Source organism: Syzygium oleosum, unplaced genomic scaffold (genome assembly GCF_021117445.2).
Source record: "Syzygium oleosum isolate NSW1041296 unplaced genomic scaffold, Sole_v2.1 Sole_v2.05, whole genome shotgun sequence".
Taxonomy (NCBI): domain Eukaryota; kingdom Viridiplantae; phylum Streptophyta; class Magnoliopsida; order Myrtales; family Myrtaceae; genus Syzygium; species Syzygium oleosum.
Window position 1 is genome coordinate 14,177,086 of NW_026607489.1, and position 20,887 is coordinate 14,197,972.

Below are 20,887 nucleotides of genomic sequence, written 5' to 3' on the forward strand. Positions count from 1 at the left end.
GGAAACATCCCACGCTTCAAAGCCCCTTAGATGAGAAAGCGCCATCTTTTACTTGTTCACCCAGCAGATAAGCTCACTCTCGATTCGAAATTGCTTTCGCCCCCAAAATCACCTCAGAACACAGAGGATGCTCCTGAAACCCAACAATCGCTTGAGCTGAACATCTTACCCACAAGACATGATAGATTGTATCATCTTTGAAATCGGAAACCAAACCAAACTAACCCAACCGCGTTGCGCCTTGCACGACCTTATGGACACACCCACAAAATTTCTGGCCTACCAAGCCAAGAGGGCCTCTCTTACTCATAACCCTGTCTAGCTTTAAGAAACCTACTTCTAGAAAAGTGTCAGAAACCTATTGTATCGATGCCAATTTAGTTATAGATATTTTGATTTAGTGCCAATTTAATCTTTCAAGATAATTTTGGTCGGATATTGCTGATGTGGACACAGGCGGCCTACATGGCTTCACCGGCGCTGACGTAGATAATTTTTAATAATATTTTATTGATTTTTTTTATTATCGACAATTTAGTCCTATGTGGAGCCCTCATTGGGGGCTTGCCCTCACCTGGCAGGGCCTCGCCTGTGGCAGGTGATGGCTGGCCTTGCCTGGTGAGCCTCACCCAGGTGAGGCCAGCCTGACCGGCCATGGCCGGTCACTGGCAAAAGGAAGATGAAAGGAAAAAAGAAAAGAAAAAAATTAGAAAAAATCGGAAAAAATATTAAAATATTATTAGAAAAATTTTTAACGTTAGTGCCGACGGTGCCACGTAGGCAGGCCGGCGTCCACATCAACAGTATCTAGGAGGATTGAATTGGCATGAGACAAAAATGTTAATGACTAAATTGGCATAATTAAATAGTTTAGGAGTAAATTGACACTAATGCAGTAGCTTTAAGACTTTTCCGATTCTTTTCCCAACTATTTCTGTTATTTAAGAAGCCAGCCACAACATGGAAAAAATTTCCAGATTTCATGGTTCTATTGAATGAAGAGTGGACAAAATTCTGACTTTTGGGCAACCGTGTGTCAAAACCTTCTTTCTGGATGGGAATGAACGAACTTTAAAGACCTGAACTTCAAAGTAGAAAATCGATTACAACATTAATGAATTTTTGGCGGTTTTTTCCCTAACATTATTAAGACTTAAACTGCTTCCGGTAGCACGTGCATTTGCATATTAGCATGCCCCTAAAACGCTAACAAGAGCGTACCATACGCAATGCGTATGAACACGCCACTTAAAAGTTGTTGAATTAGCCGATGGTCAATTTTGGACCCACTTATTTTGTTAATATCCAGCACAAGCACGGGTTCACCAAGAACTGTCACTAGACAACGGACTAGAATGTCAAGCATTGAACGTGCATTGGCAGCGACAAAGAAGTTCCCATCTTAACTCCAAACTCGATACTTCCGCAATCTTGCACTAAACCAGGCAGCCATCTGTTGTTCGTTTCTTAGCCGTTGACCGACATAAGGAAGAATCCATACCATAATGAACCATCAATAGAATGTCAAAACACGAAAGTGTTGGCTCCTTAGATACTAGATCGAGCAGAGTCTCCTTCCAAGTCTTTAGATAGAACACTCAAGTAGACTCAATCTTCGCGAAAGAGAGAGACAACAGTATGGAAGTCAGCTCATGCGAGGAAAAGTAAAACCAGAAGGCTACTGAAATGTTCGAGTAAACAATCTTTAGATCTTGCATTCCTCCGCTCTGTTAAACAAAAAGTTAGTAAACAAAAAACTGTTCTACTTTTAAACTAAAACCACTGGTGTTGACTCGGTCTATTCTATATCTCAACTTAATTTCAAAACTGCAGGAGGTCAGCACCAATATGTTAAAGATGAATTTAGAAACCAAAGAAACCGAGTTCAGTAGCTCTTTCCTTCTCGAATGTCTCAAAGTATTGGTAGATGATGGTGACTGCAAGGAGGATCCCAGTCCCCGAACCGATTGCCCCCATGAAGTCTGCCAGCACTGTTAGCGCACCGATGCACATGCCCCCAAATGCCGCAGCGGTTGGAATGTAACGGCTCAGCTCTTTCTGTAAGTTGGACTCCCGATGGCCAGGCATCACCATTTGTTGCTCCTAGAAAGCAGCAAAACAAGAATAGGTAAGAGACAGTAAAATGTTAAGCAGCAAAACAGTGTCACATCCTTCATCCAATTCATCCCCGTCTATTACTGCAGCTATTTAAAAAAAAAAAAAGAGCCAGATGAATATTAAACATTAGCAACTATGAGACTTGAGAGGTTCTCTTTTACATGATCAGAACACCCAAGCCACTCTAAATGCAGTTTCTCTCTTTGCCCTCTTCTGCATTGTAAACGACGAATTTAAAATGTCCATCCGACAAAATCAAGTGCACACTAAAATGACCATTGAAGCTGCTGAGCTCTTCTTGAAAGAAAAACAACAATACCACGCGCGCACTTCAAACTTTAAATGTTTGTGAATCCCAGAATGCCAGTCAGTAGTAAAATTATTCTTTTTACATGTCAATGATCATTCTACAACAGAGAACCTAAGAGGAATGAATATCAGATGAACAGTGACAGAAAGAAGAACGTGTAATTATACCTTGAGTTGCTTCGCAACATCTCTGGCAGAGGATCCAGAAACTTCAATCCATGTTTTTGAGAAAAGAGCACATGCTGTGAGCATGAACACAAGGTAGAAGAGTGCATGGAAAGGATGAGCTGCCATGTCAGCCAAGCTGCAAAATATGCCAACACGTCAATCAAGAGTGATTTCTGTCACAAGAAGACAAAGAAAAAGGCACCCCATTCAATGTGACAAATAAAAATTACCTTGAAGGTGCAGTTATATAATATGCTAGACCACCAACTGGAACATACTGACCACCAGAATATTCTGATTCCTTCCATTTACCCAGCAGGTTAACAATAAAGTTTCCACTGTACTTCCTGTGAAGCAACTGCATGCACATGCATGACGTCATTAGTTTGTCAAACGCCAAAAGCTCACTCATTGGTCATACATAAAAAAAGAGCATCATGGTATACCTGTGAAATGAAGTAAATGTTGGAAACAAGAGCAGACTGCAAAATGATTGGCATGTTTGAGGTGTAGAAAAGCTTGATGGGATAAGAACCCTGCTGGCCACGGGCATTCTTCGACCTCACTGGCAGAACCACACGGAATCCTTGGAAGTATATAACAATGAGGAATATCAAGACTGTCGCGAGCAGATTTGTCACATTTGGAAGGTTCTGCCGATAAAAGGCCTCTCGTAAAGCACGGACCTTATCTGTCCGCGTAATCAGGAGATGGAATAAAGCGATCACAGCACCTTCAAACTCAGCTCCTCGCCCACTGTTAATGGTCGTGGGACTGAATGCTTTCCAGATAATGCTTTCGCTGCGACCAAAAAATTCAACCTATAAGTATTTGTCTCATATTTATTATACACTGCCATCATGGCTCATTAATACAGTCGATAAATAAAATCTCTCAAAAAGCATTGATCTTTTTTGGCCAAAGAAAGCATTGATTGAAGTTAGTGATATCAATGCCGCTTTATATACAGGAAAATACTGCTTACCAGATATTGGTTGCTATGAAAAGGGAAATTCCAGAGCCCAGACCATATCCTTTCTGAAGAAGTTCATCCAAACATATCACGATGATGCCAGCGAAGCAAAGTTGGATGATGATGAGAATGGCATTTCCAACACCAAGTTGTCCAACACTGCCATACATGCCCGAGAGAACATAGGCGACAGCCTCGCCGATGGCTATCAGTATACCCAGTAACTTCTGTGCTCCATTCCTGCAAGAAGGGGACACCCATTAGAAATTTAAAATTGAGAAGGGGACGAAAGAAGTTTATATCCAAGCACTGGCTCTAATTCATTTTATTGCCAAAGATATGGCCCAGAAGAGCAACAAGCACAGCAGATGATCAAACTATCAAACGGACTAGCAGCAGGTGTTTGGAAAGAAAGATATTCAATCTGCATCAGCACTTCCACTTTAGTTTTGTACTCAATAAAAAAGGTGATGATGCGCTGCCACAAACCATTTTTCCAGAAACCAAAGAGCAATCATAAAATCCCAAAGGCTAGAAATAGGTCCTTTTGGCATTTGCAAAGGTAGAAAGCAGAAAAGAAAAGAGAGCAGCATCATTCATGCCTAGAAACTTACAGAAGGGCACGATCCTCTCTAACATTGTTGTCCACTTCAATTATCTTAGAACCAGCCAGAAGTTGCATCACCAATCCAGATGTTACGATCGGAGTGATACCGAGCTCCATGACAGTTCCACGATTTGATGCGAGAATAACACGCATCCAGTAGAAAGGATCTGCACCTGTTGTAGAGTGGATCCCATATAGAGGAAGCTGACTGCAAACCAAGAAGATGAAAAGGGAGATCACAGTGTATATGACCTTCTCCCTGAATGGAATTTTCCTGTCAGCACTCTGAACCTCAGGCAAAAAAGAAAGAAATGGCCGGACAAGGTGAAGCACCCTAAATCCACCTCCCATAGCTGAGACTCTTCAGGTTAAACCTGGAATATGAGTGAAACAATAGTACCCTTGTAAGAATTAACTTTTTTATCAGCAGCAACCCTATGCCTCAAATGGTAAGTGTCCCTATGCAACTCACAATAACAACAACAAACTACGCCTTATCTCACTAACATGGGTCCGGTCCAAAGCTATATAACATCAACAAGATGTGGCAACCAAGATTTATAACCTCAAAACAAAATAAAGACATGTGTCTACGCCTACAAATCCTCAGACTCAGTGACCAAACAGCCTGTTTGATGGGAACCTCAAGAGGAGCGAAACATCACTAAGAAGACTGTTGATTCTAAAAACAGCTTACTTAGGCAACTCCTCGTTAGTATAGGGCTGTCAAAGAATTTACCGATTTATCAAATTTCAACTAATCCGAAGAATATCTCAAAACACGTCTTTCTCTATGCTCTATCTTCTAAGTCAGTCAGCAATGAGTCAGTTACAATAGTTGGAGAAACCCTGAGCGCACTAGAAAAATACGTCAGCCTGTTTTTTGACCTCAGATGTTGTTCAGCACATGAAGTCCAACACCAACTAAAGTAAACAGTCTAATTGGCTACAGTCAAATTCAGGAGCAAGAAGCAGAACAATCAATTTTCTCAGATATGATTTCAACGAAGAAATAAGCAGCTCAGGCTACTGAAATATCGCGGCAAATTCCAATCCTAATCAAAGCAGAGACAACAAGCAGCAATACCCAATAACAGCACAGACAATTGCACTACAATGCGGGTCCTAACAACCCGGACATCCTCGTCCCAAGCCCGGAACGAGCACAAACCGGAGAAACGAGCAACAACAACCGATGGAACTCGGATCCAACGCGCATGCGAATTCAAGAAAAAAAAACCCCACACGAGAAGACGCAGACCCAACATGCGCCCGCGCATCCGTACACAATTGCTCGCAGAAAAGAGCAACCTTGACGCCGCGCGTGCATGAACAGATCGAGAGAAATCTACCGACTTTTCCTCGCTCTCTATTCTCTCCAACGGATCTACGAATTTCGAAATCGCGAGCTCGGGCGAGATCAGGGAGCCGAGAGCTGCGCGGATAAACCCAAACCAATGCATTCGAACCGGGGGAAGAACGGGGACGGAGAGATTACCTCGCGGATTGGCGATTCTAGAGAGAGAGAGAGTTGGCCGGAACTGGACCTCGCTAGAGAGAGAAATTGTCAACGACGACGAGGGCTGGTTCTTATGCTCTTGGGGGGGACGGCCCGGCGAGGGTGAGGCTTCACGCGTCGATGTGGAGACGCGGTGCACGCGAATCGGTCCCCGACAGCTTGGGAGGGGAGCGGATGACGTGGAATTTCTGTTTTGGGCAAAAGGGAAAGCGGGCGTGGATGAGGAGACCCCCCTCGTATCGACCGCGTCAGGGAACCCTGATCTTAGTATTACGTTACGTTACATCGTACACCATCGCATTTGCGTATGCATCGCTAATTCTTAATATCTAGAGCAGTCCGATTACGATGGCTGAAAGAAAGGTATTGTAGCGAGGCCTCTTCCAGTAAACATGTGATGCGAGGGATTGGCCGAGTTACTATTCGATCCCGATGAGGCTGAGGAGAAAGAGTCGAGATGATAAGAACTTGAGCATGACGAGTCTCGTGGTAAACTGGTCGGATGGGAGTGGCAGGTAAACGAAAGGAATCATAATTTAGTATTTAAGGCTGCGAATGATAACCATCCTGTTTATATTTTTCTATTCCGGAAAAAGGTTTGGAATAGAAATCCGCTTGGTAACGTAATTTCATTTTTCTTTTTTTTTGGAGCGAATTTTGTTTTCAGAAATATGTTTTGGAACAGAAATGAGAAGTTAAAATTTTTTACTTTTTTTTATTTCCGAAATAGAAATGAGAAGTTAAAATTCTTCTCATCGCTCGCTCTCGCTACTAGCCAGTTGCCCACCCGGCACCCATCACCGTCCGCCGCCGCCTCCCCCTGCCGTTCGCAGCCTGCCGTTCGCTACCATTGTCCACCGCGGCCATCCGCCCGCCGTCCACTCGCCGGCCACCCGCAGGCCACCCGAGAGGGATAAATTTTGTGCCGTTATCAAATAAATTTTTATTTCGAGAACAGGAATTTTGTGTCGTTATCAAACGTATTCTTTTGCTCAAAAACTCGTTCAGGAACAAAAATAGTGGCCTGAAACAGAATGATTGTCATTTATAAACTAAGCGTCCAATCAAATCGAGAGGGGTGATGTTGAATTACACTATGTGCATGATTAAACTTTTTGATGAAGCAAGCTCGCTATGTTTTCCAGCTCAGTCTTTAGGCAAACCGTGCATGTTTCAATCGTTGCATTTGGCGGTCTAATTGAGATGGTCGAAAGCCCTTTAGAGGACACGAAGAGATAAGTTGCCAGGAACCTAGTTTTGGCTCATCTGAACACAACCTCAATCCATATCTTGGCTTTTGATAACTTAACATTCTTTCAAATCTTGACCCAGAAAAGAAATATTAACTACTGGGACCAACTGCCCACCATCCACATGCATCTCCACATTCTTATGTTCAAACCACGGCACACACAGAGCAGCACTCCACACAGATCTGCCGTGGGACGGAATCATAATCTAGCATTTGTACATTAGCAGGTGTTCTAGTTAGTGTTTTTTTTTTTTTTTTTTTTTCTGTATATGAAAAACATAGAATCCTAGAATCCGACATCATTCTCTCTTTGATTTTCTTAAGAACGTCCAAATTACACAATAATCTTATCAATCTCTCCCTCTCTCCGTGTCCCTCCTTCAAAGATCTCGCTTTGCTTTCTGTCTTTTCGGGCCAAAATCCCCGCCTCTTCTCTCTGTTTTGCCAAGATCAAAAGTTGGAATGAAAAACGACCCAAGAACAAGAAAAGTGAAAAAAAGGAGAGAGAAATTTCAAGAAAGGCTTTTTTCATCTTTCTTTACCCCTCGCCTTTACCGTTCCAATCTCAAAGCGCAGAGAAGAGGAGGAAAGCGCAGCCCGAACTCGCTCTCTGTCACTCACTACTCACTCGCCACTTCCAGCTGCTGCTGCTGCTGCTGCTGCTTGTATCTAATCATCTCTCTCTCTCGCTCTTCCTCGATGAGCACAACGACGCCACCCACTTGAAGATCAAGATAAGCCCACGGGGTTCAGATTGCCCGATCTTTTCTACTTGCTCGCGCGCCATGAGAAGCTCCTGCTCCTCCTCCTCCTTCCTGCTTCTCGCTGCTGTCCTGGTCACTTGCAATCTCGAGTACCGAGCTGATGCTGCTCTTTCTGGTAGGGCCCTTCATTTCTCTCTGGAATTCTTGTCGAGTTGTGGCTACAGTGGACGTTTGCTCTTTTGCGTTTTAGCTCGTCGGTGCTTGGTTGGAACCCTCGCCCAGCGTTCTTGGAAATTTATCGACCGAATTTCGTTTCGCCTTAGAAAATGCTGTGCTGTTTCGAGCTTGTGCTTCATCTGATCTGTTCGCGTGATGGGTATGGTGTTCCTTGGCTCATGATGTCCGGGCTAATCTTTGTTTTCGTCAGGGCACTTGGTGAGGCAGATGTCCTCTCTTCTGAAGTGGACGAGGGCTTCGTCAAAAACGCCTCAGTCAGGTACGGGTCTGACGGTCGAGAGACATCTTGTAGTTTCGCCTTCACTGCGTATTTTGTTTGTTAAAGATTCGGGCGTTGTTCTTCAGATGGGAATCTTCTTCAGTTTGAGAATGGGTACTTGGTGGAGACTGTTGTCGAAGGAAATGCGATTGGCATGGTTCCTTACAAAATCCGTGTCTCTGATGATGGCGAGCTCTATGCTGTGGATGAAATTAACAGCAACATCGTCAAGATTACTCCTCCGCTCTCCCAGTGTATGCTTCCTTAGCTCTTAAGCCCTCACTCATGTTACTTGTATTTGGCAGGTCTGTGCGGTGGGCAAAAATACTTGGCTGCTTTTTTGAATTAGGATGCTCTAGTTACTTTTATTGATCCATATTACCAAAGTTCTCCTCTCTAGGAAAATTAAACTTGTAAATCACATGTTGTACAAATTCAGTGCGAAAAATGGTTCTGCTTGAGGTGGTTTGTCTATAATTAGTTTCTGATGTACTTGGAAATGTAATGTATAATGCTGTCTTTGAAAGTGTAGCTTGCTTGCTGCTGCTCATTTGTTTGATTTGGAACATTGAAATTGTTGCTCTTGGATTGTGGGATTGGGCTCCTCACAGGATGTTATTATGTTGCAGATAGCAGAGCAAGATTAGTTGCTGGATCTTTTCAAGGTTATACTGGGCATGTTGATGGAAAATTTAGTGATGCTCGTTTCAATCATCCCAAAGGCGTCACTATGGATGATAAAGGGAACGTGTATGTCGCTGACACCTTAAATCTTGCCATCCGAAGAATTGGAGATTCAGGTTAGGGAACATTGTTCAATTTATATTATTATGGAATTGTTTGTGCGAAATTCTGGAGGTTAACTATGAGCAGTCTACCTTACCAAGAAAAAACTATGAGCAGTCTTGAAAATCACTACCGTGGATTATCAGAAAGTTTAATTCTGAAATTATTTGCAGGTGTGACAACCATTGCAGGTGGCAAATCAAATGTTGCAGGGTACAGGGATGGGCCCAGTGAGGATGCGAAGTTTTCAAATGATTTTGATGTTGTATACATCAGGCCTACCTGTTCTCTTTTAGTTGTTGATAGAGGAAATGCAGCTCTTCGACAGATCTCTCTCAGTCAAGAAGATTGTGACTATCAGTATAATTCACTATCTTCATCAGGTCCGAAACTGTGGTCATTTTCTTTTTCTGATTCCGAAGCAATTCTCTCCCTCTTAATCTCTTCTAGAAGTCTGGAAGTAGATAATTTGTTCTGCAAGTTTTACAAACAGGAGTAAAAGGAATAGATCCAGAATAAATCAGAGGAAATTGACTGCTTAATTTCAAAGCACCAATAAGGGTAAATTGACTCCTTCAATAGATCCAGAATAAATGTAGCTCAGAAAGTCGAAAGAAAAGCTTGTTAGGTTTTCCTCCTTTACGATCCAAATATTTCCTTGATGTTCCAGATATATAAGATTTCTTTTTAATTCTCAATTTTTGTTTTCTTTTTATGAAAAGGTCTTTTAGCAGATGTCCTTATGGTTGTTGGAGCTGTCTTGATTGGATATGTTGCCTGCATACTGCACCAAGGATGTGGACCTTCTGTCTACTCTAACAAGGTATCCTTCCCCAGCTCTGGTTTAGAAGATTTATATGTTCACATCTGCTACAGATATATAAGCATCTCTAGTTTGCCTTCATTTATTCTCTCTTAGCTCTCTTTACGCCACACAATCTTTGAGCACTTTGTCCAAAGTATTCTCATGCATTCCCTAACGGGGTCTTCCGGGTCCGTTAGTCATCTTGGAGTATAAACGAGTAAATGTTATTACCACTTGCATGGTCATTAGGATGCCTTGAATGTTACATGTCAACTTAGTATCTCTCTACTTCTCTGTTACTGGAGGTGAGAAGTTTTACCACAAAACTTCAGAAAATTTTCGTTTTTTCTATAAGGGTGACAACACATTAGGAACCTGTTCTGAAAAGACCAATTGCCGCATGTGGTTGATCTTTGATTAATGTACTGATGCAGATGCAGCCACAACCTTCTGAGTTTGTGCTCAAAAAGGAACTAATGGAAGAAAAGCCAATTCCTTTTGTGAATACCCCCAAAGAAGACCCAGGGTGGCCATCATTTGGGCAGCTCTTGATTGATCTATTCAAGCTTGGACTTGAAGCACTGGTAGGAATATTCCTTTACTTTGTGCCCTCACGTCTCAGACCCAGGGGCACAAAGAAGGCTCTCACGCCATTGAAGGATTCTCTCCGGATGCCTGAGGATGAAGCTGATCCCCAGTTAGTTCAGAGGCAGAGGACTCCTGCTCCACTTTCTGAAACCAGGCAGGTTCATACTCCTATTGAGAAGCACTCCGAAACTAAGCCTACGAAACTCAAATCGAGCAGTTTCAAGGATCCTTCTTTATTGAGCAAACATCGAAGTTCAAAACGACAGGAATATGCGGAATTCTATGGTTCAGGTGAGGTTCCTCCATATAGCAAAGTTAAGAGCCACAAAGAAAGGACTAGGCATCGCCAACGAGACAAAAGCGGAGAAGTGGTTTATGGATCATTCGGGGCGGAGCAGAAACCAGTTGAGATGAAGCCTGTTGATTATGAGAAAGCGAGATACGAGCACTACAATAACAGGGGCAAGTATGGTGCTGATGACTCTTTTCGGTTTTAACTTGCTCTTCTTCTATGCTTTTTCTCCCCCTAAATTCATGCTGCTATGTGTTTCATTTTTGCCATCTGTAATTGAATCCAACTTTAATGAGGAGAGTTGTGGCTAGCCCGAAACTTTTGGAGCAGTCACGGGTAGTGCGGGGAGCTGGCTGTTGCTCCTATACTAATAGTGGCATTGTGAAACTCACTTTTAAGCGCTCGAGGTCTCAATCTACTTCTTGGGGAAATACATCAGTCACGGTTCCACTAAACAGGTATTGTGCTCGATATATTGCAGAGTGAGTTTGCAATATAAAGCATCTATCAAGTACATGCTACTTTGGGCATACGAGGAAATAAAATACTAAATACGCTCGTCGTCTCATACATCAACTGTGCAGTCAGTTCTTCTGTTTTGTTCCGGATGGGGACGACGGTTCTTCTGGTGCCCTGCAGGGCTCGCATCATATCATATTGGAGGCTAGAATTCACAGAAACAGCATCAATGGAGACAGAGAATCCGATGTGGTCCTCCTCAAATTCCTAAGATTGGATCCACATATATATGGTGGTGTTGCCATTTCAACTATCTAAGATTTAAACACAGTTTCATGGAAATGGAGATGGTACTTTGTCTTGCCCCTTGTTTACAACTTTCCAGCTACATGAAATGGCTCTCCAACTTATAGGTGGCACATCCCTTTCATACAAATAAACCAGAGAGAAGGAAAAATCACGATCATCGAACTGGACTTCTACCCCTAAAATAACAAACAGAACCTTGATTTCATCCCCGTCTTCTCTAATCGTTTAGGCGACGGAAAGTAGATGCATGGATTCAATCTGTTGTTTAAGATGTGATTCCATTTGACGAAAGAAAAACCGCATCCTCTTTCTTTGTGACATTTCGATATCAGATCCTCTGAGAAGGAAGAAAGGCGTCCTGAATTATATTATTCACACTAAGATCTCGTTGTCTGCTGTAATTCACACGAGTATGATAATTTTAACGCTGCACAGATTATTCAATCAACAATTGCCGATCAAATGCCAAATGAGAATTGAAAATACGTATAAACAAAGTAATCTTTCAATAGATGCCTGTATAGGGTCATCGTGCTCCATTCTCTTGGAAACGTCTTGGCATTGTTTACATGACAAAAGAGGTTGTGGTCACAAGGGCTCCACCGCAATTAAAGGATGACAGACGAGAGTGTCCTTAAGCAGAAGGCGAAACTGCGGTCTTCTCTTGAGGAAGTTAAAGACGGGGACCTTCCTACACAAAGCGGGGAAACGCAAAAACCCTAGTACTTGGTTGTGTGACATGAGAAAGCAGTTCCTCACTAGAAAGATAGTACCATAGCCTGTGAGGACCATAGCGGCTAGTGTCAATATCATCCTGGGCCTGACGTTCAACGATGGCATCTGATAAGTTTCTTACGCCAGTGACTTCCTTTTAACTGTCGTAAAGTTTCGCGACTTAGTTTTCAGTAACGGTTAGATTTCGCGAGGCTTGAATTTAAACTCACGGTCTCTCATCCTCACCTTGCGTCACTGGTTCACCTGTACAACAGTTCCCATTTTTACCAAAAAGTTGAACGGATCGACGAGAGTAGTAGAGAGAATCATTTTCTTCTCAGGCACACGGGTTTTTATTGTTGCACGCCGATACCATTTATCGAAGCCAAGTTATTCCAATCACATCTTCTCAGATACATGGTTTGGAGCAACATTCACCTTTAAAAGACGTAATTTTTGTTGCAAGCGTACGTATATGGAATGATATATCTGGTGAGAATAGTTCGTTTGAAAAACTGCTTGTTCTCTTCTGTCTCTATCATGACAAACACTTGTGGGAAACCTTCAAAGGCCCCACGAAAGCTCTCTCATGCTGATTCTGGACAAAGTCTGTTTCTCTTTTGCAACAAACAAAGTAAGGTGACATTGCCAAGCAATATTGCTATTAGCTCCATTAAGAACTCCACTTTGGAAGCCATTATTTGGAGAGAGAGAGAGAGACAGAGAGAGTCTTGACGTGGTAATTTAAATTCTGTAACCGCTCAGAGTGTGGGTGTGATCGAGCAAGGAACAAACAAGAAACAGGAGATGCTATAATATGGGCGAGAAATGAGAGAGCAAGTTGAACGTTTTTTGTTTTTTCTAATGAATTTCGAAAGCAAAGAAAAGAAAAGGTCTTTCATACTTCCAACTAAATTGTATAGGTTCGACCTGATCTGTCTCGTCTCTCAGACAAGCAACTGGTTGTGAGAAATATCCGGAACCACTCAGATTCTCTCTCTCTCTCTCTCTCTCTCTCTCTCTCTCTCTCTCTCTCTCTCCCCTCGTCAATCTTAGCTGAAAAATGGGCTAAGCTTTTGGGTGATTTTCCTCCAAGGGCTATAAAAATTACTGGTTTCTCGGATTCATTGACCAGCCACTATTTTGTTTTGTCATTGGGCATTTGGGTTCTCCATCTTCCTCTAGATTTTGATTCTAAACTCAACTTTCATGGTAATAATCTTTTCTGGGGTATCAATGAACTCTTGGCCTTCTTTGTTTTGAAAGAAGTGTGTCGATACTCGTTCGATGAACCCTTTGCCATGAGAAAGTAGCTGCTTTCTTATTTTGAACGAAAACTATGATGGTCCTTTCATTTTGGAATTAGATAGATCAGAATGGGACAAGAAGAGAGAAATCCAAAGTGCAGCATCAGTAGTTATGGTGGTGTCAGAACAAGATCTTCCAAAAAGCAGAAGCAAAAGAAAGTGCCACAGAGAGGACTTGGAGTGGCACAGTTGGAGAAGATCAGAATTGAAGAACAACAGAAGAACTATGCATCTGTTCCTGCAGTTTCAACATTAACGCCTCCACAAGATTCAGATCCTGACATGTCAGTCCCGGCGAAAGGCACAGCTCCATTGGCAAAGGCCTTTAAATATGGTGGGCTTGAGAATCCTGGTCTGTACGATACAGCATATTCAAATTGGAATGATCGTGTAGTGTGGAATTCTTGTGAGCATATTGCCGAGGATGGTCATGAGATAGACCCTCGATTCACTTTATGCTCAAAATTACCCCTGCCTAGTGAATCTGACTATCTTTGGCCTTTGTCAGGTTTACCCCGGTATGATCCACCACCTTCTTCCATGGTAATGCAACGGCTTGTTATTCCTGGATTTCAGTTTGTGACTTCTAATTTACTAAGTTTCCTCTGGTCCTTTTTCTCCTTCTGTATTGAAAGATTGTATAAGAACTTTAATGTAGTGGGTATACTGCAGGTGAATGCGTCAACAACTTCATCATCATTCATACTAAATTCTCAGACAGAGCCCCCTTCAAACCAAATCTATCATGGCAATTATGCTCCTATCCAGCAGGAGGAAGAGAAGGTATGCCGATACCTGGATAATCCTAGGCTTCCCTTTAGCGAGCATCCATCTACACAAAATTCATGTTTTCTCAGGACTGGCAAGTTTTCCTTCAGCAATCAGTGAGGAGGATATCCACATGAGTCTTTCCTTCAGTGATCATTTATCTACACGTACATATGTTACACTTTTCTTGAGTGGTAGAATTCGTGAAACAATTAAGGATTCGCGTCTTGATTCCATGCATTACATAAAATGGACTTAGTTCGCTATATTTTTCCTTGACTTGTTATGTAGATAAGTGGCTTGAAGCGGTCATGTCCATTCTCTTCAGAAAAGCTCCCTGTATTTCCGGTCCACTCAAAGCTTCTTACATCTGCCAGTACTCTCCCGGGGTCAGATGTCTCGGCTTCATCTGCCTATGGAGCTGAATTGATTTACGAACCAGGGACCGGGAGTTTTAGGTACATTTTCATTGTCTCGCCAAAACAGCAAGTGTCGTGCTTCCTTTATATATACTTGAAATTGTTGCAGGTATTCTTCATTTCAAGCTTCAGTTTCCGATGCAAAATCAATTCCAAGTAAGAAACAAAATGGAGTTTTCAGAAACGAGTTCCTCACATTAGGCCTTCCTACTTTGGCATCGGCATGGCCGAGTACCAAGAGCAAGCAGCCATTTGGTTCCGGAGCCTTTGCCGACAGTGAACCTCCCGATAATGAGATACCACACTGTCAGGTGAGATTAATTTTTTTAGTAAGTTTTATGTTCCGCATCATTGTCGTCGTGGTTCTAAATCTACTTGATTACCTACATTTGTGAAAAGGGACGTCAGCAAGATTCAAAATTTCAAAAGGGACCTAGGTGGGCGAATCAGCAAGGGAATTACAACTACTACAGCTTCCTCCCTTCGACAAAGATGCATTCTGATGAAGGAGCTGCAAGCATTACTAATTTTCGCAATGGAGTTGCAGATGGAACCGTTGATCTTGACTTGAAGTTGTAGAGATGGGTGGCCAAGATAAAGTCGTCGTGAGGCATCTCATTTATTAGTGGCAAGCTCAGAAAAGAACTGCCTTTATTTCCCCTGAACTTCAAGATGGCTCCATGTTACATGCGAGGCTAAAGTGAGCGTTCTGACCTGAAAAGTGACGTGGAAAAGGAGAACGGAGATTGGTTTGTAGATATGTTTGTTAGGACGTTACATTTGATGGATGTTGGTTTTCTTGGGTTTTTTCTGCCAATTCGTCTGATTGGTGGATCATGAATCACGCGGATGATTGCATGGCAATCGTGATCATCCTCCTCTCATTCCCAGAATGGCGAGGTCACCATATTAAACATCCATATTCATCCATATCAGCTCTGCATAAACCCTAACAGAGGAGGGAATTGACAACCCAAAGAGGATGACAATGTACCATCCTCTGACTAATATTGAAACAGACAGTTCCACTCAAGCATATAAATCCACAAGAACGATCAAAGAGGAGGCAGCATCCCAATGTAATTCCGCAAACAGAGTGTTTCATTCAACATCTCAGCGACATGGAAAAATTCTTAATCCTTTCACTACAAAACACCATTTCTCAGATTACTATAACTAAGGAATAAATCCGGATGCAATCTTACTCCAAAAGATCCAATGTTAGAAAAGCCAGAAAGGGAATATGACAGAAAACTGTTGCATCCCCTTGAGTACCCTGAGAACAAATCTATGACCAACCAACGACATAGTCGAGAACGTAGACCAGCGCCAGCGAGAAAGGATAAAGTATGAAGGCTACTGACGATGTCCACAAAGGAAAGGTGGTACGGAAGCTGGCAAATAATCCCATCACAACGCAAACAATAATAATTACAAGCACTTCTGATGTGAAGTCCCATGTTAGTCCTCTGATGTAGACAAGAGCCAAGAAGACCGCTAAGCAGAGCGAATTGTTCATGGTCACCGCCCCGTATAACTGCACAATGTACCAAAAGAGATAAGATGCCAATCACTGAGCATATCGTCATTCTTGTTGAACATAAGACAAACAACTTCATAAAATAAAAACAACAAAAAAATGATGGAATGACTGCTGACGAGATTTATCATTCCAATGTCCACACCGAAAATAAATCTTAGGTTCAATGACATCTACGAGATAGTTGCACTAGATTCTGATAATCAAATCAAGATAAATAGAAATAAGTCAAAGGCACACCTCAGAGAATGTCAGTGATGATGTCCTCTTCCTTTTACGACTAGCAAAGATTATTGCCGACACTGCTTCACTGGAGTTGGTAGCCAAGGGCAGTGCAATAAACGAAATGAAGAAAGTGGGGATACTAGTGGCGTCTGAGAAATTGTCGACCGCATCTACCAAGGGATCAGCAAACGCTGCTGCTATGACTGTTCCAAGAACAATCAATCCCACTGCTTTTAAGGAGGTCATTTTTACATTTTCAACCACCTCATCGCTTTGATCCCCCACTAACAATTGCGCGTGCTCTTCCTTTGCTTGCTGCACAAGGGTATTGCAGAAGAGTTTGTGAACCTTCAAAATATCCAAATAAACTAGATAGCGACTTACTAAAGAATACGGGAACTTGCTTGTGTCACTTACACTGTGAGCGTCATCATTAAACTTCATCGTGCCCCAATTTCTGCGACTGAAACCTACTCCTGAAGACACCGCCTTCTTTAGCCATTTTTTGATACCCTTTCTGAACTCCTCATTTGAAAGTCGACCATCACGGTCAATGGTATCAAAATCTGCCATGATTCTCTTTACAGCATCATCCCGATTCAGATCTATCTCTTCAAAACGGAATCCTACTAAGAATGCCTTTAGTTCGCTAACGCTGAGTTGGCCATCATTATTCTCATCAATGATTCCGAATAGCCTGTCAAAAAAAAAAAAGGTGTGAGCTACCTAAATAGTATAGGAAACCTAAAGAATTTAACTTAGCACCAGTACTAACTTATCCACAATAGCCGTGTCAACTTCACCATTATCGTTCATAAGCCTTCCTAGGGCACGCCTGTTTACATGTCTTAAGAATCCAAATATAAGTCTTCTCGTTTGGATCCAAGGCTGGAACACCTGCCCACTTTATAAAGTCAGAATATCGAACGTCTTTATAAGCTCGCGCCATAGAACATCAAAAAACCTAGGCACAAATACTTTTCTTAAGCTTGTTTGCACATGGACTCACGCAGAAATGTGTATGTACATCATCGTCAAAGCAAAGGAAGAAAAAAGATAAGACTACAAGAACAACGTCACCATTTCGCTGTTAGGAACTTATGACAGAAGTTTATGAGGGAAGGGTCACCTTCCACTCAGTTAATCCAATTGATTGGTGCCAGCAACCATACACGGAGGTCGCGGCCTTAAAGTTTTCACACTAAACAGCCTTAGCTATATAATGGCAACATAAAAGCACACCTCATCCGTACTTCCGCAGTTGCTACATATACTCAAAATGCATGACAAAAGGCAGAGTCGCAGAGTCCGGGTTAAGAACAGCAATTCACAACGACTTACCTGATATAGGCAGTAAGAGATCAGTAGAACCACAGACAGAATCAGTGCTATCAACTCTGCCACATGCCTTCCCGATGTTGAATTGAGAAGTTGCAGAAGTTGAACAACCACGAATGGAATAACTGAGATAATCATGATCCTTGCTGCACTTCTTGTTAACTTATCGGTAGTAACACCAGAACCTGAAAGTGTTGCGCTTATCATGTACTGTGAGATGATGAGTCATTACAGACTGGTAGAGATAACAATGCAAATTAAGATATAGGATGGATTGAGCAGTCTCTAGAAATCACAGTCACAACTTCTATGCTTCAGCTCAGTGGACCAGGGTCAAACAGATTTAAGGAGGGCACGGAACCTTTTAGCATGCCAGTAAAGTAAGACCACATTATACTAATTGAAAAACTAACACACTTCAAAATTTTTAAAGCCAGTTAGGCACCTGGCCTACGTAACCTGTTTCCTACACTGAAACCTTATTTAGCCACACAAGAGCGTACCTTCCTTAACCATAACTACCATTACTGCAAACCTATCATTCAATCACAATAAAGGCTGCCTTTTACATGATTCAATCTAAACTTTAATTAGATTAGGTTCCCAGCTTGGGGGATTGTCGTTGCCACTGGGTAATGACCACTCGCAATAGAAGCTCAAACAATATTCCCAGCCAAATAAAACCTCTATTGCCAAGGGAGGGGACTGGAAGTTAGCAAATTTTTACCTCTCTAAAGCAACTTTTTCAAAGGTCAGCAGCAAAAGCTGCTGGAGGGTTGATTAGGCAAACACAGGGCATTCACATACACATTAAAGAAGAATATTAGGATCTTACATTTAGAGCCTCTAATAGGCATACATAATCGAGAAATGCTAGCAAAAGGCAAACCTGTCAAACTAAACCCTTTTGTATCCTCATTATCCACTGCAGCTAAGCCTGACTCAGGCACGTCCGTGAGGTCACACTTGCCAACAAGAACACACGAACCCCATATGACAGTTAGAAGCATGACAGTTGAACCCGCAAGCAAGCCCATTCCAACAGAGACTTGACTTTGTGCAGTTTCCGTGCTTCCAGACAGTCCAGATACTGCAGAAAACAATAATGAAAAGCATTTCTCAAGAAATTCATTACAATCATCAAATGAATAAACGCATCATCAATCATCAGAGACAGGAGGAACCCTTAGACACACAGAAAAGGTGAAAATTTCCAAACTGGGTAGCGGAGTAGGAAATATAACGTTCTAGTTTAGAAAAAGACAGGGTGATGAAAACTACTCCCAGCAACCAGTGCCGAGCGTTTAAAAATGTTACAAAGCAATCAACCAAACTGTTCAGCAACAAAAATGCAACTTAGGCAAAGAATTGACTAGTCTTATCCTCACAAGAGGATTGACTACAGAAGGTAATGACATAAAGCTATGCAACAGAGACCAAAGGACTAGATTATTATGTGTGACCGGTAAAAAGAAGATGCATTCCCATATTCCGTTGCTCAACCAAGCATCTGCCACTTGAATCTATTTAACTTGATATTGTCATCCACTCTGTAGTGCACAATCCCCGAAGTATAAATCTCGCCATATCTCGAATATGGGCATCTTTTTTAGCATCTGGATCCGGGATCCTGATCCGAAAAACAAAACACTTACAGAACGTATAGTCCCATTATAGCCAGTGAAAAGCAAATCCACCTTGGCGGTGTCCTTCGGATTATATAGATAATCTTACTACGGCAGTGGAAGTGCATTAGGGTCAGGGCAGGAACAGGACATCGAGATGCTACTCCAGTAGTAAGACAGACAATTACATCTGCATCTTCAGCAGAAATAACCTACCAAATCCAGGTTCCAGATAACACTCAAATTGCATCGGGTAAAATAGCTTACGATGAATTGCAATCATATAAAAAGCAACAGCAACAGTTCAGATTCAGTGAAACACCAAAACCGTAAATTTTCAGAAGGGAAACGTAACCGAGCGCTCTATTTTCTGCCCGCTATAACTTACTCTACTACTCAACTTCACTTCACTCTCTCAAAGTTTCTCAGGAACCGCGCCCGAAACACGAGCCGTCCGGCAAATGCGAAACCGACCAAAACTCACCGAGAATGAGCATGGCGTCGGGTAACGCCCCGAGCATCGGCAGCAAGAGCCCGCCGATGAGCCCGGGCCCCAGGATCTCCAGCAACAGCTCGCTGCCGCTCGAGAGGAACGTCGCGGCCATGTACATCAGGTAACCGTACACCAGGATCAGGAACAGGTTGCCGATCCAGGTGGACGTGCAGGGCAGGAAGCCGTAGGTCTCGTCGCAGGAGTCGGACGAGGCCGAGAACGGGGACCCGCGGCCGAGCGGCGGGCTGAGGACGCCGGAGACCGGATCGGAGGGCCGGATGGTGATGGAGCGGGAGCGGACGGCGGAGATGGAGGCGAGGAAGAGGAGGACGAGGACGAGGAGGAGCAGGAGAGGAGGAGAGGAAGGGCGGCGACTGGCCATTTGGTACGGAGAGCGATGGAAAAGCGAAGAGATTACAGAAGCGATCGAGGAAGAAGGAGAGACTGTAAGAGAAGCGCAGCGGACAACCGCAACGAAAGGTTGGCTTAAGTCGATCAGCTTTGCCGGCAAAGGACAGCTTTACGTATGTTGGAGTGCCGGCCGCGTGGTGTCGGATTTTCAATTTTTTTTCTCTCATTCTGTTTAATCGCTGATTATTTTTTACTTTGTTAAAAAAAAAAGCGCGGCAAATATAGTATTTTTATGGAAAAATGGCATAAACAATCCCCGAACTTTGGCTCAACGTGCAATGTAGCCGATGAACTTTTAATTTAGTCAACGTGATCCATGAACTTTAACTAAATGTGCAATGTAATCCCTAAACTTTTAATTCTGAACTCTATGAAAAATATTCATTGTTGTCCATGATCTTAAATTTATAAAATGATTACATTAATTCATGGACTAGATTAAACATATAATAAAAATTCAGATATCGTATTGAACAAATTAAAAGTTCAGGAACCACATTAAATATTAGGCTAAAGTTCAGACACTATATTAAATAAATTAAAAGTTCAAGAATCACATTATACATTGAGCGAAAGTTTATATTCGTGTCATTATCCCTATTTTTCTTCGTGTCGACAGACAAAAATTTTCGAGCGCGATTTTCTTATTTTATTTTAATACC

At 42.4% G+C, this 20,887-nt stretch overlaps 4 protein-coding genes across 6 annotated transcripts; 2 read left to right on the plus strand and 2 right to left on the minus strand.

Moving 5' to 3' along the window:
- Positions 1-1,689: 1,689 nt before the first annotated feature.
- Positions 1,690-5,776, minus strand: LOC115664932 (uncharacterized). The gene is made up of 7 exons (XM_030586804.2): positions 5,674-5,776; positions 4,183-4,549; positions 3,581-3,808; positions 3,042-3,396; positions 2,826-2,953; positions 2,596-2,731; positions 1,690-2,103 (listed from the first exon to the last, which is right to left on the minus strand). The coding sequence occupies exons 2-7, from the start codon at positions 4,524-4,526 to the stop codon at positions 1,864-1,866; spliced, it is 1,431 nt and encodes a 476-aa protein (XP_030442664.1). The 5' UTR covers positions 4,527-4,549; positions 5,674-5,776; the 3' UTR covers positions 1,690-1,863.
- Positions 5,777-7,276: 1,500 nt separating this feature from the next.
- Positions 7,277-11,015, plus strand: LOC115664916 (uncharacterized). Of its 2 annotated transcripts, none has more exons than XM_030586800.2 (7): positions 7,277-7,825; positions 8,078-8,146; positions 8,233-8,400; positions 8,776-8,946; positions 9,106-9,315; positions 9,667-9,755; positions 10,172-11,015. In XM_030586800.2, exons 1-7 carry the CDS (start codon positions 7,732-7,734, stop codon positions 10,820-10,822), a joined length of 1,452 nt encoding a protein of 483 aa, XP_030442660.1. In that variant the 5' UTR covers positions 7,277-7,731; the 3' UTR covers positions 10,823-11,015. The 2 variants fall into 2 exon arrangements, with proteins under 2 accessions (XP_030442660.1, XP_030442653.1); XM_030586793.2 differs by having other exon boundaries at positions 7,280-7,825; positions 9,655-9,755.
- Positions 11,016-12,814: 1,799 nt separating this feature from the next.
- LOC115664948 (protein SPEAR2-like) lies at positions 12,815-15,397 on the plus strand. Of its 2 annotated transcripts, none has more exons than XM_056311523.1 (6): positions 12,815-13,740; positions 13,915-13,949; positions 14,079-14,189; positions 14,466-14,632; positions 14,703-14,904; positions 14,993-15,397. In XM_056311523.1, the coding sequence occupies exons 1-6, from the start codon at positions 13,476-13,478 to the stop codon at positions 15,170-15,172; spliced, it is 960 nt and encodes a 319-aa protein (XP_056167498.1). In that variant the 5' UTR covers positions 12,815-13,475; the 3' UTR covers positions 15,173-15,397. The 2 variants fall into 2 exon arrangements, with proteins under 2 accessions (XP_056167498.1, XP_030442700.1); XM_030586840.2 differs by having other exon boundaries at positions 12,828-13,758.
- Positions 15,398-15,646: 249 nt separating this feature from the next.
- LOC115664905 (sodium/calcium exchanger NCL-like) lies at positions 15,647-20,297 on the minus strand. Its single transcript, XM_030586783.2, has 7 exons — positions 19,806-20,297; positions 18,586-18,786; positions 17,700-17,881; positions 17,134-17,255; positions 16,776-17,055; positions 16,374-16,673; positions 15,647-16,130 (listed from the first exon to the last, which is right to left on the minus strand). The coding sequence occupies exons 1-7, from the start codon at positions 20,194-20,196 to the stop codon at positions 15,882-15,884; spliced, it is 1,725 nt and encodes a 574-aa protein (XP_030442643.2). The 5' UTR covers positions 20,197-20,297; the 3' UTR covers positions 15,647-15,881.
- Positions 20,298-20,887: the final 590 nt, after the last annotated feature.

What these genes read in the sequence shown, in the direction of transcription:
- LOC115664932 (XM_030586804.2), bottom strand. Translation starts at nt 4,526, where the DNA reads ATGGGAGGTGGATTTAGGGTGCTTCACCTTGTCCGGCCATTTCTTTCT. An exon ending in AGAGAGGATCGTGCCCTTCT is followed by an intron (nt 3,809 to 4,182) that starts GTAAGTTTCTAG and finishes CCCTTCTTGCAG; the next exon opens with GAATGGAGCACAGAAGTTAC. An exon ending in ACATTTACTTCATTTCACAG is followed by an intron (nt 2,954 to 3,041) that starts GTATACCATGAT and finishes ATGTGCATGCAG; the next exon opens with TTGCTTCACAGGAAGTACAG.
- LOC115664916 (XM_030586793.2), top strand. Translation starts at nt 7,732, where the DNA reads ATGAGAAGCTCCTGCTCCTCCTCCTCCTTCCTGCTTCTCGCTGCTGTC. An exon ending in TAATTCACTATCTTCATCAG is followed by an intron (nt 9,316 to 9,654) that starts GTCCGAAACTGT and finishes TTTTATGAAAAG; the next exon opens with GTCTTTTAGCAGATGTCCTT. An exon ending in CTTCTGTCTACTCTAACAAG is followed by an intron (nt 9,756 to 10,171) that starts GTATCCTTCCCC and finishes GTACTGATGCAG; the next exon opens with ATGCAGCCACAACCTTCTGA.
- LOC115664948 (XM_030586840.2), top strand. Translation starts at nt 13,476, where the DNA reads ATGGGACAAGAAGAGAGAAATCCAAAGTGCAGCATCAGTAGTTATGGT. An exon ending in ATCCACCACCTTCTTCCATG is followed by an intron (nt 13,950 to 14,078) that starts GTAATGCAACGG and finishes GGTATACTGCAG; the next exon opens with GTGAATGCGTCAACAACTTC. An exon ending in TCCAGCAGGAGGAAGAGAAG is followed by an intron (nt 14,190 to 14,465) that starts GTATGCCGATAC and finishes CTTGTTATGTAG; the next exon opens with ATAAGTGGCTTGAAGCGGTC.
- LOC115664905 (XM_030586783.2), bottom strand. Translation starts at nt 20,196, where the DNA reads ATGGCCAGTCGCCGCCCTTCCTCTCCTCCTCTCCTGCTCCTCCTCGTC. An exon ending in GACACGGCTATTGTGGATAA is followed by an intron (nt 17,056 to 17,133) that starts GTTAGTACTGGT and finishes TTTTTTTGACAG; the next exon opens with GCTATTCGGAATCATTGATG. An exon ending in TTAATGATGACGCTCACAGT is followed by an intron (nt 16,674 to 16,775) that starts GTAAGTGACACA and finishes ACCCTTGTGCAG; the next exon opens with CAAGCAAAGGAAGAGCACGC.